The sequence below is a fragment of the Vitis vinifera genome, chromosome 18 (assembly GCF_030704535.1).
Source record: "Vitis vinifera cultivar Pinot Noir 40024 chromosome 18, ASM3070453v1".
Lineage (NCBI taxonomy): Eukaryota > Viridiplantae > Streptophyta > Magnoliopsida > Vitales > Vitaceae > Vitis > Vitis vinifera.
In genome coordinates, this window is record NC_081822.1 from 12,329,602 (window position 1) to 12,348,798 (window position 19,197).

At 39.5% G+C, this 19,197-nt stretch overlaps 1 protein-coding gene across 4 annotated transcripts; it reads left to right on the forward strand.

Annotated features, from left to right (window-relative positions):
- Window positions 1-456: 456 nt before the first annotated feature.
- LOC100241980 (protein PSK SIMULATOR 2) lies at window positions 457-18,819 on the forward strand. 4 transcript variants are annotated; one of them, XM_010666522.3, is made up of 14 exons: window positions 457-735; window positions 866-981; window positions 1,151-1,431; window positions 2,955-3,280; window positions 3,413-3,505; window positions 3,593-3,683; window positions 5,101-5,194; window positions 14,596-14,693; window positions 15,069-15,138; window positions 16,459-16,562; window positions 16,668-16,784; window positions 17,790-17,866; window positions 18,017-18,061; window positions 18,169-18,819. In XM_010666522.3, exons 2-14 carry the CDS (start codon window positions 873-875, stop codon window positions 18,671-18,673), a joined length of 2,010 nt encoding a protein of 669 aa, XP_010664824.1. In that variant the 5' UTR covers window positions 457-735; window positions 866-872; the 3' UTR covers window positions 18,674-18,819. The 4 variants fall into 4 exon arrangements, with proteins under 4 accessions (XP_010664824.1, XP_010664823.1, XP_010664825.1 ...); XM_010666521.3 differs by having other exon boundaries at window positions 471-798; XM_010666523.3 differs by lacking the exon at window positions 866-981 and having other exon boundaries at window positions 471-798.
- The last annotated feature ends 378 nt before the right edge of the window (window positions 18,820-19,197 follow it).

A 19,197-nucleotide genomic window follows, 5' to 3' on the forward strand; every position in this document is an offset into this window, starting at 1 on the left:
GAGTATGATTTTTTTTTCAATAAATAATAAATAATAAAAATTTAAAAGTAAATCATTTAAAGTTTAAAAGTAAATTATATTTATATTAAAAACAAACATAAGCAAAAATCATTAATTTTCGCAACAATGGGCAGATCGACTCACCCAGGGTCTCGTTTCCACCTCCGTCGACATCTGAAAATTCGCCCGAAATTTCAATTGAGAATTGTGGAAACTTCCGTCCTGGATTGAATGTGCAAAGAAATGTAAGCATGTAATTGATGGGCACTCCGTATTAGTGTAATATAGAAAATTGACTTTCGGGGAGTAGAGGCCCGCCTTAAAGGATTAAATAATGTTAATCTTTACTAATTGAAAATGATTTTTCTGGAAACCGGAGAAGGGCAATAATGTAAAACGGTCATTCTAAGTCTGACAAATTAACGTCACACACCAAACTTCAGACGGCGGGCGGGACACCCGCTCTCTTTCTCTCTCTTACAAAGTCTAAACTCACACACAAGAGACAGAATACATCAAAAACGGTCATCGTCTCTGCTCCCTGTTTGGCTCCTTCCATTAAACTCAGTCAAATCCTTCTGCTTGCACACGGGATTTTCGTGTTTCAAATAACGCGTTTTTTCCCCCTGCTTTTCTTCTCTAGACTAGATTTTTCTATTTGGATCAACACATTCTCCAATCGATCTCATTCTTGACTCATCCTCATTCTCGTCGTCTCTCACATTCTATTTCACTGTAATTAATCCGATTCTTTTCTTCCTCTTTCTAGGGTTTCATCTGAATTCGATTTGGTGTCTGGTATGCTCTGAGCTCTGTCTTCGTAATTAGGGGATCATCTAATCACAAATGGTTTGTATTATCTAAGGGTTTGGATGCTGGGAAAATGGAGGAAAACAAAAAGAAACTTCCAGTCTCATGGTCCTTGTTCTTATGGTTTGCCAACCGAGAACTCGGCTAAGCCAAATAGTTGTATTGTGCTGAGTTGAGTGGAGTTACTTTTTTATCGTCTTCTTGTTGTTTTGGTTTTATAGAACCGAAAATATGAAGAATATATATATATATATATATAAATCTTGAATTCTTGTGCTACAGTTTCTTGGTAACCAAATGAATCCTAAGTTGACAATGTTTTTCTTGATTTTCCTGTTAGGTGCGAATTCGGAAATTTTTTGGAATATCATTGGAAGAAAAATGGGAGCGGTATGCTCAGGCGGGATGATGAAGCGAAATTCGGGAAAAAATTTAGGGTTTTCTGGGAAGCTGAAGAAAGTGAAGAGTTTGCGTAAGCAAAAAGAGGATTCTTATTCATATTCTAATCCTAATGTGGATGGTTTTGAGAGGACGCCACAGATGTACGATCCTGGAGAGCTATCGTTTTCGATTTCACGAGAACTAAAACCTTCAACGCCTGCAAGAACAGGGGCAAGCAAGGTATGATCTACTCAACATGTGTTAGTTTTTTGTTGTAATTCTTAGTGATTAATAGAATTAACTGTCGCAACTGATCTTCAGAAACGAAGGAAATAGGATAGAAGTCGAATCCATCCGCATAATATTAAACTGCATATAAAGTTTGTGTTGTAACAATTATTAGTTTAATTTCCCTTTTGCAATTTTAGCACACAAGAAAGAGAAGAGAAGGTCAGGGTTCACATGTGTGTGTTGATGTTCGTAAGCAGTGCATGACTAACATATGAATCGAGGAATAAAATGAAGAACCCTGCTGTTAAGGAGAGAAGGAAAAAATCATGGTTTATGTCCCAATGAATAATGGTAGAAAGATGCTAGGAGAGTCAAATACATGTCTGAAGACAGTTTTTGGGCATTTGGCAACTTGGTAGATGAACCCCAAAGTAGTACGATGTGCTTTATAGCATGGATAGAACTGATACTTATTACAGTGGAATGAATGGACAAAATGGCATACAAGCAGTTCTTTTTAAATCAGGGGTGATACTGTACCCCCTATTATAATTTGATCAATGGATTAATTTTCTGAGCGATGCTTGTTGCATCAGTGCATGATGCATTTTGATGATAATTCAAGTTTCCCCTCTCATTGACATCATTTTATCTCCACAACCATGGTGATGTCTCTCTTTCCCGCCAAATCTTGCCAGAGTCGGTGGAGGATTCTACATAGCAGGGCTGACGGTCATTACTTTCTTTCTTTCTTTTATTTATTTATTTTTTATTTTTAGATAGGCAAATATAGATATATGAATCAGAACCAAGTAAAAAAATCAGGGCTGACAATGATTCCTTTGGTGGTTGAAACGTTGGACCATAAGCTGGTGTGTATTGCTGATTCTCTTTCCTAGAATTTGAAAGGAGAGGTGGCTTTTCCTGCACATACAAGAGAGAAGAATTCTATTCAGACAGGGGGCAAAAATCATGATCTATTTATCTCACATGATTTGCGATGGATGAGCTTACATTATTAGGGACACTGGATCACTATTACTGAATTCAAATTCATCTAAAGCTTGCACATGCATATTGTGAGATGTATCTATAGACTCAGTAATCTGAGACAACCATGCAATAGTAAACCCACTTGTTAAGCAGCATGAACTGCATATCATTCATTAAGGAGAAACTATGACAAAATTCAGTTGTGATTTTTTCTTCACAGAAAAATGTGTTTTGTTGTGGGCAGCTCAAGGTTTTAATAAAATGTTTATACCTATAAATATATATCCAGGTTAAATGCTATCATGTTCCTTAGCTTAGTGTGGGGATTCAGTTCTTTTGGCTATCCATTGAGACTATCTATTTGTCTAGGAGGTAAATAAGTAGTTGAATAAGTGAAGTTTATATATATATATATATATATATATATATATATATATATATATATATATATAACCCTTCGTAGGCTATGATATTTTGGCTTAACCACTTTCCTCTTTTCCTATGAATTCAATTATATCATTTGTTTCTTTGTTTTTTAGGTGCCCCAGAAGACCTCATTTCTGGGAAGGGCTGGTGTTGTGGGCCTAGAGAAGGCAGTGGAAGTCTTGGATACACTGGGAAGTAGCATGTCAAGTTTGAATCCCCACAGTGGGTTTGTATCTGGCATTGCTTCCAGAGGAAATAAAATATCTATATTGGCATTTGAAGTAGCTAATACAATAGCCAAAGGTGCAAACCTACAGCATTCTCTTTCTGAAGAGAATATCCAGTTTCTGAAAAAGGAGATTTTACATTCAGAAGGAGTGCAACAATTAGTTTCCACAGATATGACAGAGTTGCTAAGTATTGCTGCTGCTGACAAAAGGTTGTTGCTTGTTAGAGAGAATAGTTTGCTTTGCTTTGTCTTTTGTGCCTAGTGCAATATGAATTAATTGTAGCATTTTTCATCTTTTAATATCTCACTTGTTTCTTTTATTATTATTTGGTTTATTTGTAGAGAGGAATTTGATGTTTTCTCACGGGAAGTAATTAGATTTGGAGATTTATGTAAGGATCCACAATGGCACAACCTGGATCGATATTTTTCAAAGTGAGTAGATACTTATAGTGCATTCAAGTTAAGTTACTGATGTGCTGACAATGCAAACAGATTTATTGAATGATTATAAAATTTCAGGTTAGATACAGATGATCCCAGCCATAAACAACTTAGAGAAGAGATAGAAGTGACAGTTCAAGAGTTAACTACTTTGGCTCAGCATACTTCTGTAAGTTTAGTTTTGTATTGGTAATATTTTTTTGCATTTCTTGTTATGTGTGCTACATATGGTATTATTAATATTTTGGGAAATGATACTTCATTTGTTTGGAAGGAAATCATATTAAATTTTGGTTTAAAAAAGCACAGTTGATTTCTTTCTGAAATGATATTCGTTCTATATCATGTCTATTTTATGTGCCTGATTCATTTGAATGAACTTGTGTGATTGAAAAAATACTTTGATCATTAGATTCAAAGTTTGATTATGTTATTGTGGTCACTGAATAGTTTAAAGATTTAGATTCTATGATCATCGATCAACTTATGGGATTATTCCAAGCCCATGTGGTATTTAGTTATCTCCACCTCTAATTTTGAGCACTTGACTATATCCTAAATTTTGATCCCTTTTTTTCTTTGTAAAATTCTTTGTCCCTCTTTGCCTTCATTTGGTTTTACCATCTTACCCTTCTTGTAGATAAGATATGGGCACTTCTGAGCCTGGCTGGATATTGATCTCAGGTCCAGATGCTTTCTTTCACTTTTTGCTATATCACTTCTGCCTCTTTAGTTTGGGTTATTAGGCTATTGTTGACATGAAAGGCATATCCACCATATGTCTAGCACTGGTTTCAACACTTATAAGCCTCTATATCTCCTGACAATCTGACTCAGATTTTGTGAATCTTATCTGTGTGATATGAGAATTAAAAATAAGCTTATTATTATCTTTCTAGATTTATAAATAATGGTCAATAAATATTTTTTGCATTATGGCAATGTGTTTTGAGTTGAATAATAGAGGCCTTGCTATGCTTCTGTTGCATAGTCTTTTCCATGTAAATACAGTTGTTATGGTTATTTAATGTAAGTCTTCCCTGTTAATATGTTTATGGTATCGAACATGCAGGTACATGAATGGATTTTGTAGACACATTCACAAACTCAAGCAAACATAGCACTGTTTCATATCGGTCTTTGTTTTAGGCAATTGATTTGTCCTGCACTCCATCTCTGTGTGTGCATGTCTCTAAGGCTTTATTTGATTGTGTATTCACCTTCTTTCTTCCATAGGGGAAAGCTGACCCGTGTTTATTTTGCTTTTGAAATGACTTTAATTCCACATGTGCTAACCAAATGTATATAAAAGTGTAATTTGGTGGGATAATCTTTTAGTTTTTTGCTTCCCTGGATGATTTTTTATTTTTTATTTTTGGGTTTCTTGATTTAATAGAATCATGGAATGATGATTTGAATTAGATGCATTCCCAAAATTTTTGCTCTTCTGCAGAGAACCTGTTATTCTGTTTTTTTATAAGTATACTTGACTAATGCTGCAAGGTTCATTTTGCCTTCATCTCTTATGCCTTAGTAAGGGTTAGTTATGTTCTACTTTGAGATGCTAATTCCTTCTGCATTTATAGGAATTATATCATGAGCTGAATGCTGTAGACCGATTTGAACAAGATTATCGACGGAAGCTTGAGGAAGTGGAGTCCTTGCATCTTCCTCGTAGAGGTTAGACATGGATGATCTTTTTCTCCTATTTTAGTTTTATTAGATGTGTAAGTAGGATTTTCTTTATTTCCTTTTCTTTGTTCCTTTTGGGAAGGGTATTGGGTTAAGTTTGTCTCAACTTTTATTTTTACTTCTTAACTTTTCACCTCTAAATGCATATGCTGTTTAGTATGTTATCTAGATATTGAGTCTCTTCTCTTAGCTATTTAAAGGGGATCTTGTATATGACTAGGTTTACGTATCCCCTGAAAATAAGAAGGAAGAAAAATAATTGCTATATAATTTATTATTGCTTGTTGATTTAAAGGTTGGCTAATTATTTGTAGAAGTTGTTATGGCGTGCAATCTGATTTATGAATAGAGGGTTAGGACTGAAAGATTTAGTTTTAGATTGCAAAAAGGATACCTGGCTAAGCATAACAATTGCTAGAGAAAATTAAGATAATATGAATATGTTGGAATAATGATATACATTGTGGGCCCAAATTCTAACAACTTAAGTTTTTAGGAAAATTGGTTGTCCAACATTGGTATCAAAGCCATGTTTGCTTCTTCTTTCTTTCTTTTTTTTTTTCTTCAGGTTTAGAGGGCGTTTGTTTTTTTTTGCTTTTTGTTGAAAGCAATTTGCTTTTAGACTTTGAGTTGTTTGTTTTTTTTACTTTTTCATGACTTATTATAAACTTTTTGCTGAATAGAAAAAACCAAAACATTTGACTTTTTTTAAATGGAAAAAGTAACATATTGGTTTTTTTTTACTTTTTAATGTTTAATAGAAATAAAATATTTAAAAAAAAAACAACCTAATACTTAACACTATTAAATATTAAAGTTCTATTTAGAATTAAGTAAAAAAAACAAATACCACCTTAGTCTTTTTGACCTTAGTTGCCAAAATCTTGCTTATTCCTTGGTTGGCCTTCACTGTTGAAGCCCTTGAAAATCTAGTTTTTCCCTTCCTTTATTTTTCATCTTGAAAATCCAGTTTTTTCATTCTTTAATTTTTTTTCCCTTATTTAGCCTTCAACCTTTTTTTTTTCTCTCCCCAACCTTGTTTGAGGCATCGTTTGAAAAATGTTTGAAGTCTCTCAAACTGATCCCTCAGAAAAAAGACCCATATCAGTGAATGGTGCTGAAAATTCGATTACAATGTCTTGGTTGCAGAATTCTATGTAGCCATGGAGTGGTAAAACTCATCATTTTTTCTCACCAACAATAAAGATATGGGATGCTATTGCTTAGATACATTTCAGCATGGTGTCACAACCTTATTTAGCAGGAGTTCATGAGTTTGAACTTCACATGTTTATTTCCCCAATTTATTGAGCCACATACAAGCCCAAAGGAGGCTGTCCTTGATTTGTTTTGCCTATGGGTTTGATTGTCTCTCTACATGTGGGTATGAGGCTGGGGAGGGTGTTGGAGAACATGGTATACATTGTGGGTCCAAATCTTAATAACTTTAAGCTTTTAGGAAAATTGGTTCTTTAACACAATACCCCTTGTTAGATGAGTATCTTGGTATATTCATTCTTAAATTGGAGTTTTTCTTTCAAGGGGGAATTTGTGTTGAAATAGCTATTACTTGGTGAGATTGCTTGGCAAGGAAACTAGCCCAGGAATGCTTTCTTTGCCATAAGTTGGACTGTTGTTGGTGTGCGTTGCATTAGATGATTAAATGAAACATAATCCATTCAATAGTTTGGAGGTTATAATAGACAATATTGCTGAATTTCATTTGAAGAGAAATATTATTGTAGGGGATTCACAGAAGGATAATTGTCAGAGCAACTGCACTTTTCATGTTTGAAGTTTTAAGATGGCATAATGGGAATGTTGGGTGCCATGTGAAATGCAACTTTGTACTATAGCTTCTAATTTTGGAGGTGTGTATTTGTCTTGCCTGTAAATTGAGATGCCTCTATATTGAGAAGCTTGATATTTCATTGCTAGTTGCCACAGTAATGATTATATGATATTCTACTACGAACTATTTATCAATATAAAACTGACCATTCCTTGAGTTCTTTCTAAAGTTCTATTTTTGGGATGGCAATGGGGTAGTTTAATGGGGCATTCGCTGTACCACAATTGGTTCAGATTTGGGATTGCTACAATTCATTTTGGAACATATTTAGGTTGGGATTTCAAATATAAACTGAGGTTTAGTCCTCCATGTATATTCCATGTTGATCCATTGTGGACCTTGTTGTCTTTCTGAATTAACCTCCCCTGTTTTTTGCATGTTGACCAAATTCAAATGATGTGTATTTGATTTTCCTGCATTCCTGAATAGTTGCTTCTGATCATTGTCCATTGCATCAAAGGTAAAATAAAAAAAAATCAGAGGTGCAAGATTACTGGAACATCACATTCTGGTTAATGGGTGCACTTGTATTCTCCCTTGCTCTCTATGCAAACACATGCTTCCTTCTTTCTCTTTCGAGTATTCTTCTCTCATATGCAAACTTTTAGATGTATATTGAAGAGTCAATGTTTTGGTCCTCAATGTGGATTAATGAGGGTATTTACGACAATTGCAGTTCAACTAATTCAAACTTATTTTCATGTCATGATGATGTATCTTAGATTAAACAATTGGAAATCAAGGACTTTGCCTGTTGAAACAAACAATTGGAAATCAAGAATAAGCACATTCAATGCAGTTTATTGGAACAATGAGATGAATCTATTGGTTCATGTTAAACTTAAGTTATCAGAAGTTCAAGAGTTTCAGAGATCATGGAGGAGAGAGAGAGGGCTAGAGAGAGAAAGATCGCGAGAGAGGGAGAGAGCAGTGGCGATGAGGGTTCGACGGAAATCGCAGAAGGCGCGAGCCATGCGAGGCCTGGGAATAATGTCAAGAGGGGTGGTTTCGGCGTGGAATCGAAAAGATTCGAGGTCGAGGTGGAGGAGAGGAGAGGTAGATTGCATGCCACGATTGTGGAGAGGAAAGGCGGGATCTCGTCGTGGGTCAGACTAGGTCCGGTGAGCCTCGGGATAGTCTTTGAATGTTTGAATCTGAGTATTGAGGACTGAAGAATGGGTAGGTGGGCAAGAGAGTGGAAGGAAAACGGGAGGATGTACTCTCTGTCGCGCGATTACAACAGAGGGGGCTGCTTTCTTCGTTTGGGAGTTGCGGATTTGGAGGGAAAGAGGTTTAGTGTCTATATTCCTAGAGGAAGAGGAGAAAGGGGCGGATGGGCTTCAATGGCGGACACACTGAGGAGTTTGGGCTGCGAAGAAAGTTGCCCTAATAACCAGAAGGCAGTTGTGTCCCGGACGAAGCCGAACATGGTGAAGTCTTATGTGGAGGCGACCAAAGTGGCGAAGGAAAAGGAGAGAGCAGCAGCTAGGGAGATATTACTACGGAAGAGGTGGGAAGGAATTTATCCAAACTTGGCCACTGTGTTGTTGGGACTTGGAATCACAATGCAGCGAAGGGTGATGATCTCAGAGGGTGGGGATCCCAGCTAGCGAGAATATGGAGGTTAAAAGGGAGTTTAGGGCTGGCTAAAATGGAGAGGGGAAAGGTGTTAATGGAGTTTGAGATCCCGGCAGAGGCGGAGCAAGTCTCAAAGATGGGAAGCATTTTGCTTGGGAGGGTAGATCTCCGTTTAGAGAAGTGGAATCCGGAGACGGGATGTTTGAAGGAAGGGGAAAGGAGCAATGAAGCGTGGGTGCGGGTAGTTGGGCTGCCTGTCTCCATGTGGGAACGGGATATTCTGAGGAAAATTGGGGATGCGTGTGGGGGCTTCATTGCGATTGATCATCAAACGGAAAAAATGGAGGATTTACAGTGGGCACGCCTCTTGGTGAAGCGGAACGGTGGGTCTCCTCCCAGCTTAGTGGAGGTTTGGATTGATGGGTTTTGTTACGAGGTTACCTTATGGTGGGAAATCAGGCCAGTCATCAAAGTTCCGGCGACTGGAAAGAGAGGGAAGACCGTCGTGACAGATGCGAAGGAAGGGGGTGACGCGAGTGCACGCGCGGGGGGGCGCGTGTTGGGGGCGATGGAGGGTTCAAGGCTCGAGGACTGCCTGATGACTGAGGATGGGACGCAGAGTCAGGTCAGTGGGTCGGGTCAGAACTCGGATCCAAATCGGAACGAAGACGGGTTGGGTTTGTTAGGCCAAGCATCATCTTCTAGAGGGCCTAAAGCTTACACTTCCACTGGGCCAAGCTCGCTTGGGCTGGTGTTTTATGGGAATGGAAATGGGAAGCCCAAGGAAAAGGCCGGGCCTTTGGGTTTACTTAAAGGGGATGGGCTTGCTTTTCGAAGCTCATCTCCTCCTGCTTCTTCTAAGGCCCAGACGGAGAAGGGCTCCTCTGCTATGGTGCGCAGTCGAGGCCCACTGAGGAGCCCAGGCGTGGGCATCTCCAACTGCTGGGGGAAGGACGACCAGTGGGGGCTGAGACGTGGAGACGAGACAGAGTGGGGGGGGATCTCCAGAACCGATAGCGCTCTGCTGGAGGAAGACGCAAGGTATGTTCCGTCTTCCTCTGGAATGGTGACTTTGGACCCTTCTCCTCCTTTCTTTTCTTCTTTTGGTCGGACTCCAAGGAAGGAGTCTTTCGACCGTTTTGGAACTTTAGTGGAGTCAATCAAGGGGGATTGCCTATGCAAGGAAATTGGGCATTCACAGCAGTTTGCGGGGAAGTGTTGGGACTTGGTAGAGATCAGTAACGATAGCATGGAGGATGATAGAAAGGCTCTGTGCCTAGCCCGACCTATTTCTCAAGAAGAGGGTGCATGGGTGGATGAAGGATGGGAAGAAAGTGATTGGGCTAGGTTCAGTCAATTCCTGGGATTTTCAACAGAGGGCCTAGAGAAAGACATTCTGGAGTTCATGGTTAAAATTAAGAAGAGAAGAGAAAGAATTCACAGCAAAGCTATATTGGAGAAATCGAAATTTGAAAGGGAGTTGAGAAGACTAGAATGCTCAGTCAACTATGAGGGGGGGAAGAAGAGAAAGGGTACTGTGCAAGGAAGAGGGTGTCAAATTATGGAAGTCCAATGAAAATAAGGCTTTTGAGCTGGAATGTACGCGGGGTCAATGATAGTTCCAAGAGGAAAGTGATTAAAGCTCTGATTAGAAAGCAAAAAGTTGACTTGTTTTGCATCCAGGAAACGAAAATTCAATCCATGAATGAGGGTATGGTTAGGAGTTTGGGGTCAGGGAGGTTTCTGGATTGGGGTGCCTTGGAAGCTCAAGGAACAGCAGGAGGGATTCTAATTTGCTGGGACAAAAGAACCCTAGAAATCCTTGAGATGGAAATGGGCCAATTCACAATTTCCTGCAGACTTAGGAATGTTGAGGATGGGAAGACCTGGATTTTTACGGGTGTGTATGGGCCGTTTTCCAAAGATGACAGGGACACCTTCTGGGGGGAGCTTGGGGCGATTAGGGGAATCTGGGATGACCCTTGGTGTGTTGGGGGTGATTTTAACGTCACTCTAAACCTTGGGGAAAGGAGTAATCAGGGGAGGCTGACTGGCGCCATGAGAAGATTTGCCCAGGTGACGGATGAGTTAGAGCTTTTGGATATTCCGTTGCATGGGGGGGGGGGGGGGGGTGGCTTCCTGGAGTGGGGGAAGGAATAACCAAGCTTGGGCTAGACTGGACCGGTTTTTAGTGACCCAAGATTGGCTGGACTGCTTCAGTGGGGTCCTTCAGTGCAGGCTGCCCAGACCCGTTTCTGACCATTTCCCCATCTTACTGAAAGGTGGGGGGGTAAGAAAGGGCCCCTCCCCTTTTAGGTTTGAAAACATGTGGCTCAAAGTTGAGGGGTTTAAGGACCTTCTTCGGGGGTGGTGGCAGGAGGCGGGGGGGAGGGGGAGGGCTAGCTTCAGAGTGGCTTCAAAATTGAAGTTTCTGAAGGATAAAATTAAATCTTGGAACAGGGAAGTGTTTGGGAGGGTGGAAGTCAACAAAAATCTAGCCTTGCAACAAGTAGAATTTTGGGATAGGGTGGAGAGTGGCAGGAGCCTAACTGAAAGGGAGTCAGAGCTGAAAACTGAGGCTAAGGAGGCCTTCAAAAATTGGGTTCTTTTGGAAGAAACGCATTGGAGACAATCTTCTAGGGAGTTGTGGCTGAGGGAAGGTGATAAGAATACTGGTTTCTTTCATCGGATGGCTAATGCTCATAGAAGAAATAACTCCATGGATAAGATTAAAATCAATGGGAGGTGGTTGGAGGAGGAGAGGGAGGTGAGAGAGGGGGTTGTGAATGCCTTTCAGCAGTTGTTGTCAGAGGATCAATCATGGAAATCTGATATTGAAGGGCTGCAGCTCAAAAGCTTAAACCATGCTGAAGCTGAAGGTTTGGAGCAGCCCTTTACTGAGGCAGAGATTCATTTGGCTCTAATGGGTATGAATGGTGATAAGGCTCCAGGCCCGGATGGGTTCACAGTGGCCTTTTGGCAGTTCTGTTGGGAGTTCGTGAAGGAGGAAATTGTGGACGTGTTCAAGGAGTTTTATGAAGACAAGTCGTTTGCTAAGAGCCTCAACTCTACTTTTCTGGTCCTCATTCCTAAGAAAGGGGGGGTTGAGGATTTGGGGGATTTCAGACCAATCAGCTTGCTTGGGGGTGTGTATAAGCTCTTGGCCAAAGTGCTGTCCAATAGAATTAAGGAGGTGCTAGACAAGGTGGTTTCGTCGGACCAAAATGCCTTTGTGAAGGGAAGACAGATTTTAGATGCTTCACTCATAGCCAATGAGGTAATTGACTATTGGCTTAAACGCAAGGAGAAAGGGGTGATATGTAAACTGGACATTGAAAAAGCCTATAATAGTATTAATTGGAACTTCCTCATGAAGGTCATGCGGAAGATGGGCTTTGGGGACCGGTGGTTGAAATGGATTTGGTGGTGTATTTCAACGGCAAGCTTTTCTATTCTGGTCAATGGGGTGCCGGCTGGTTATTTCTCCAACTCTAGGGGGTTACGCCAAGGTGATCCACTCTCCCCCTACCTTTTTGTGCTGGGCATGGAAGTTCTAAGCGCTATGTTGAGAAGGGCTGTTGATGGGGGCTTCACTTCAGGTTGTAGCATCCAAGGGAGGGGGGGAATGGAGATAAATGTGTCCCATTTACTTTTTGCTGATGATACGATTATTTTTTGTGAAGCAAGGCAAGATCACATTACTTACCTAAGCTGGATTTTGGTATGGTTTGAGGCAGCCTCTGGTCTTAGAATAAATCTTGCTAAAAGTGAAGTAATCCCGGTTGGAGAGGTGGAAGACATTGAGATGTTGGCGGTGGAGTTAGGGTGTAAAGTGGGGACCCTCCCTTCGGTTTATTTGGGGCTGCCTTTGGGAGCCAAGCACAAGGCCACGACTATGTGGGATGGGGTTGAAGCAAGAATGAGAAGAAGGCTTGCACTGTGGAAAAGACAATATTTGTCAAAGGGTGGGAGGATTACCCTCATCAAAAGCACTTTGGCCAGCATGCCGATTTACCAATTGTCTCTTTTTCGCATGCCTAAGCTGGTTGTTAAAAGGCTTGAAAAGCTTCAAAGGGACTTTCTTTGGGGAGGGGGAAGTTTGGAAAGAAAGATTCATCTCATCAACTGGGCGGTGGTGTGTACCCATAAGGAGAGTGGGGGCCTAGGTATTCGGAAAATTGATTTCTTGAATAAGGCTCTATTGGGGAAATGGATTTGGCGGTTCGCCATTGAGGAAGACTTCTTCTGGAGAAAGGTGGTTGGGGTGAAGTATGGTCGGTTGGGTTTTGGTTGGAGAACAAAGGAGGCCCGCGGAACGTTTGGGGTGGGGGTTTGGAGGGATATCTTGAAGGAGTCGTCTTGGTGTTGGGATAATATTGAATTCAAAGTGGGAAAGGGGACTAAGGTGAGTTTCTGGACTGACCATTGGTGTGGTAATGAGGAGCTGGCCCAAACTTTTCCCCAGTTGTTTGAATTGGCAGTCCAAAGGAACGCCTCGGTAAATGAGATGTGGGATTCTAGCCTCGGCCAAGGAGGTTGGAATATAAGACTCTCCAGAAACCTTAATGATTGGGAGCTGGACGCTTTAGGAGAGCTGCTGCAGTTGTTAAGGGATTTGAGGACTTCTCTTGAAGAGGATGCAGTGATTTGGAAAGGAGAGAGTCATGGCCTCTTTCGGATTAAAGATGCCTACAAGCTTTTGGCAGGGTCTAATGTCATTAGCTTCCCGAAAAAGGGCATTTGGGTGGATAAGGTTCCAACCAAAGTTGCTTTTTTTGCTTGGGAGGCGTCTTGGGAGAAAGTTTTAACTTTGGACATGCTTCAAAGAAGGGGATGGCAGTTTCCTAACAGGTGTTTTTTATGTGGTTGTGAAGAGGAAAATGTAAATCATATACTTTTACACTGTACAGTTGTAAGGGCTCTCTGGGAGATTGTCTTGGCCTTGTTTGGGGCTAATTGGGTGTTCCCAGAGAAAGTCAAAGATATGCTAGTCAGTTGGAGGGGCCCTTTTGTGGGGAGAAAGAGGAAAAGGATTTGGACTTCCATTCCGTTGTGTATTTTTTGGACGGTTTGGAAGGAGAGAAATAGATTAGCGTTTAGGGGGGGCTCTCTAGCTATTCAGAAGCTAAAGAATTCTTTTGTTTGTAACTTGTGGAGTTGGGCTAGGGTGTATATGGGAGAGGAGTCCTCTTCGCTTATAGGTTTTTTGGAATGGCTCGCTACTCCTTAAGGGGTGGTGAGTGTTGGTTGTTGGATTGGCTACTGTGTATACGTCCTGTATGCCTTGTGGCTTTTTGCCTCTTTTAATATATTTGTGCGCACTTATCAAAAAAAAAAAAAGTTATCAGAAGTTCATAGAAGAGTTTGAAGTGCAAATGCTTTCACGTAATCTGGGTTTTCATGTTAGATTTCTGGTTGAGTTTTGGTAGTTATAGCTCATGTTTATAACTATTTGATTAACCAGTAGAATGCTAATTAATCTTTAATACTCTCCACTGTTGTAACTTGTAAGTTATAGTACAGGTTATTTGCTATTGCACCACCATGTCTCTTTCCTCCTGCAGGGTACCATAACGGCTGGAGTTGATACTTACCTAACTTTTATGGAGAGTGGTTGTAATTTCTATAATGGGAATGTTATGCCATTTTTTGATAGAAATGAAGGTTGTACTTAATTGATTGAGTCCTCACTGAAAAAAAAAGGAAAAGAAAATTGTGATGTTTTTCATTTCAAGGAAAATAATTTTTATTATTCTGCACCTCCTGTTTATTGTAAGCTTTGAAGAGACCTTATTTTCCCTTTACAATCACGCTGTTATTCTAGTACTGTTTATTTTAAACTTTTATCAATGGTTTGGTGATGTTCACTTCTGATTGTTAACACTACTTGTCTGCTTTTTGCTTAGCCAGAAGGGTGGAGTATTCAAATTAACAGGTCATTTTTTTTTTGTAATTGTAGGAGAGAGCCTCACAATGTTACACAGTGAGCTAAAACATCAAAGAAAGCTTGTAAGGAGCTTGAAAAAGAAATCGCTTTGGTCTAGAAACTTGGAGGAGGTATGTGATTATGAATCATTTTTTTACAATTTCGGAAAAGATAAATCATGATTCTGAAGTCTTTTATAAGGAATTCATTCTCAAGTTGCTTCTATCTCATTTTCTTAAAGATTTGTTTCAATTTATGAACCTTACTTGTAATACTTGGTTAAAATTTCATTGTGTCTGTGAAGTGGATACTATACTGCCTTTGCTGATATGAATAGCAATTCTATGAATGTATAGGGCATTCAATCTCAGATATTACTTATAAGATCTAGGTCATAAAGGACCTCATTGACTATAATTGTTATTACCTTCTTCAGGACAGATTAGAATGTTTTTGTTGGTCAACAATTAACATCACTTTTTTCAACAACGTTTTGCTCATTGTAGATTGTGGAGAAGCTTGTTGATGTTGCTACATTCATACATCAAGAGATCTTGGAGGCATTTAGAAGTAATGGTATGACCTCAGCATCTTAAAGAAATTAATGATTCATTACATGAATGATATGGATACTAAGTTTAGTACATGTGTGTGTGTCTTGTATCAATTTATTATTCATTTTTTACTTTTCTCTGCTCTAAAAGAGTTAGTAAAGTATGATTATAACTTAATTTATCACTCGGTCAATTACAAGGTTTCTCGTCTATGTCTTAATGAAAGTACCATGAAAAGGGCATGGTTACATATGCTTAATCACAATCATTGTTTATGTGTTCTGGGCCCAAATTCTAGCAGTTTAAACTTTTAGGAAAGTTGGTAGCTTAACATGGTACTAGAGCTAGAGGGCTTGAGTTTGAGTCTCCACTCTCCTACTGCTATTGTCTCTCTGCTACTGCTCCCATCTATTTATCGACTGCTACTACTGTTGTATCTATTTATCTACCATTTGATGGGCCCAAAACCTGGGTATGGGGCACATCAAACCTAGGTGTTGGTTTTGTGAAGGAGGATGTTAACCCAACACACATTATGGTTCCTTAAATAGGAGGTACTCAACCACATGCTATCCTCTCCACTTGTGGCTATGGGGCATGTGAAGGAGGCTGTTAACTTGATACATGTTATGTTCCCAAATCCTGACAATGTGGCATGACAAACCTAATTTAAACAGGAGTACTCCACCACATGTTATCCTTACCTAGTTTTGCAACACAAAACTTGTTCCAATCATGCATGATTATTTACAGAAGTGATGATTTCTAAGGCACAGTATTCCTTTTTTTTATTATTTCAGAAGTATTAGTGAATATTTACAAGTTTCACTAGTTATCCATGAATCTCCCAAGAATTATAATATTTTGCAGAATTGGGGCTCTAAACAAAACTTGCTATTACTTTCTGTTGCATAATGTGGAGCCTCCTTTAATACTGAATTTTGAAGATTTCTGTAAGGAGAGTTGCTTTGGGAGGCTCACAATATTGCACTCAGTACAGTTGAGAAGTTTTCTTCAAAACTGGCCATGTGACTGGTTTATTGTACCATTTACCAACTAAATACAGATGTCAGAGGGAAATATGGATCTGTTTTAATTATGTGAATATTACCTTGGTAAATGAATGCACTTGTTCCTAAACAATCTTTTCTAGTAGTGCTTTGGTCATGCTAATGCAACAACCTTGGTATTTAAATGTGAATATGCTCTTCTGTTTCAAACTTCATTGTTTAGAGGACACAAGAACATGGGTATTTCAAGTTTTGATGACTTTTTCTGGTTTTTGGTTTTGAAAAGCATGATTAGATGATTATTGTCTTACTTTGTTGTTCATTTATGGTAGGTTTGACATTGACTATCAAGGAACCTAGCAATTGCCCTCAAAGACTGGGTGCAGCTGGTCTTTCATTACACTATGCCAACATTATCAATCAGATGGATAACATAGTAAGTTTAAATCAGTCTTTGCTTCAGTATTTATTTCATTTTTTGGGTGATGGTTTTATGAAAAAATGGATGTTGATTTTTGAATGGAAATTCATGTGTTGTTAGGCATCTCGGCCTACCTCCCTTCCTCCCAATATGAGGGACACATTATATCATGGGTTGCCGGCCAGTGTTAAGACAGCACTGCGCTCCCAGTTGCAAGCAGTTGATGCCAAGGAAGAGGTATATTATCTAAAGTAGTTGATTTTCTCTTCATGCGTACTTGCATAGACATTTTCAATTACCACTTAAAGTACATTCTGCTGACATTATTTATTTATTTATTTTTCAAAATCATGGAACTTGAACTTTCTTTTTGTTATCCTTGGGGTAATGCGTATGCAGTAGGATGCAACTTAATCCTGGTGTAGCCCAACAATAAGCCAACCTGACTACCTTGGGTTCATCCGATTATGTTCTAGAACAAACTTGATCCTGTCCTGGGTTGCAACAAATATAACTTGACTGTTGTTTGGTTTGGTTTGGTTCTGTTGATCTTGTAGGCAAAAATAACCTAACCCTAGAACCGATCATAGTGTTCTCTTACAAGGGCGTGATCATGAGATAACTCTTTGTATCCATTGAAACTTTGGACCTAAATATGGTGTGCCATCACTCACCTGATCACGAGCAATGACTTGTGCACTGTAATAGAAGGGTGGGGAGGAGTTACTTGTATAGAAGAGAGGATGGAAAATCTGTTTTTTTAGCAGGCAAGCTTGTGTAGACGGGAGAACTTTAGCTTCTATGGAAAAGTCGGAGGCTTTCCCTGTTGGTTGCTTGTGACCAAATTCACTTTTCTTCTTGTCTACATAATTAGGGAAGCCTCTTCCCTTCTCCCCTTCATCGATCAAACGAGAACAGCTTGTGAAAGTGATTGGGCTGGCTCTAATTGTGGAACTTCCATTTTTCCTATATCTTTTGAACGTTAAAATAATTTAATCTAATTTGATATGCTCATGGGCATACGGAAGCCATAACCACCTAACCAAGCTGATCTTTGTTGGTTTGGTTCCTAGGCTTGCTCTTAGATTGCTTTTTTGGAAACTGGCCTATTTCAATTCAGTTTCAGGGTTGGAATATTGACCATAAATTACTCAACCTAAGCCCTAGTTGCCACCCTCATATGTGCACTGTGCTGTTTGTTGTTTTAACTTCTAAATCACTTCATATTGTCCTTTTATGCAGCTTACAATTCCTCAAATCAAAGCTGAAATGGAAAAAACTCTCCAATGGCTTGTTCCAGTAGTAACAAATACAACCAAGTAGGTTGACATGTGTAATGCTTTACCCTACTGCAGTAGATTTCTGTTGTGAAGACAACAGAAGCTTTTCATCTGTATTTTTTTACACAAAAAAATATTTTCCTGCTCTGCATTTACATTTCCTTATTTTTCTATGGCAATTGGAAACAGAGCACACCAAGGTTTTGGGTGGGTTGGAGAGTGGGCAAATACTGGGTTAGTGAAGACTTCTCTCTCTTCTCATGTTCTGTATTTTCTATCAAGTATCTTCTATGAAGATGAATGTGTCACTACAAAAGGTGTATACTGTTCTTGTTTGACAGGAATGAGTTTGGCAAGAAGACAACTACACAAAATAACCTGATCCGCCTCCAGACGTTATATCATGCAGATAAGCAGAAGATAGACCAATACATCCTTGAATTAGTAATATGGCTTCATCGTCTTATCAACCTAGTAAGACATAGAGATCATGGTTTCAAGCCTCTGTCTACTCGGTCCCCCCCCACTCATAATGGGCTGGTTTTTCACTCCAAGATGGAGCGGTTCCCATCGCTTGATTATGTTACCAAAGTCCATGGGGTTCAACTTTCTCAAGAGGATAGAAATTTGTTGGGAGAAGTTTGCTGGAGAAGGTTGGTTCCTGGAAAAAGCAAAAGTCAGGAATTTGCCATGACAAAGAAGAAACGGCCAGAAGTTTTGGTTATGACCAGGAGTGCTGGCAGCTCCCCAAATAGGGAGTTGAATATAACTCAAGATTTGGAATGCCTGAACACTAATGTTTTAGATGAGATGGATGGGTTAGACACAACATTATCTGGGCCTTAATCACATTTCATCCTTGGTGTTAGGTTCATTTTGAAAATTACTTGTTCTCTGTATCCCTCCCTTCCCAATTGAGTTCTCATTCTATTGTATAGACGTTTACCATACTGGTGTTTTGTATAAAATATACATAATAATTTATATAGAAATCATGCCCTACGTACCTATCAGAGTGGAATAGCTGGTGGTGTGGCCCAGAGATGGGATGATTGGACAGTTAGTATAAGGATCCGAGGGTGAACCATTATACTGCACCATGTTCAGTATTGTGTTCTCAACGGCAGCCCGTTTATGTTTCAGTTTTTGAGTTTAGAAGTCACTTCCTATTTTCAGGTTCGATGTTCTTCATCAAGTTGATACACCTTTCATCACACATAAAATAACAGTGTAACGAGGATTGAGTGGTAGCTTTTAACTGAATCGGCCAATCAGCCAAACAGCTAAAGGCCTAAATCTAGCTGGAATCCCAATTGCTACTACTATTCTCAATTTTTGCTCCCCCTCAAAAGGAAAAAGAAAAAAAGGAG

What these genes read in the sequence shown, in the direction of transcription:
- LOC100241980 (XM_010666522.3), top strand. Translation starts at nt 873, where the DNA reads ATGCTGGGAAAATGGAGGAAAACAAAAAGAAACTTCCAGTCTCATGGT. An exon ending in CTGGATCGATATTTTTCAAA is followed by an intron (nt 3,506 to 3,592) that starts GTGAGTAGATAC and finishes ATAAAATTTCAG; the next exon opens with GTTAGATACAGATGATCCCA. An exon ending in GGAGAGTGGGCAAATACTGG is followed by an intron (nt 18,062 to 18,168) that starts GTTAGTGAAGAC and finishes CTTGTTTGACAG; the next exon opens with GAATGAGTTTGGCAAGAAGA.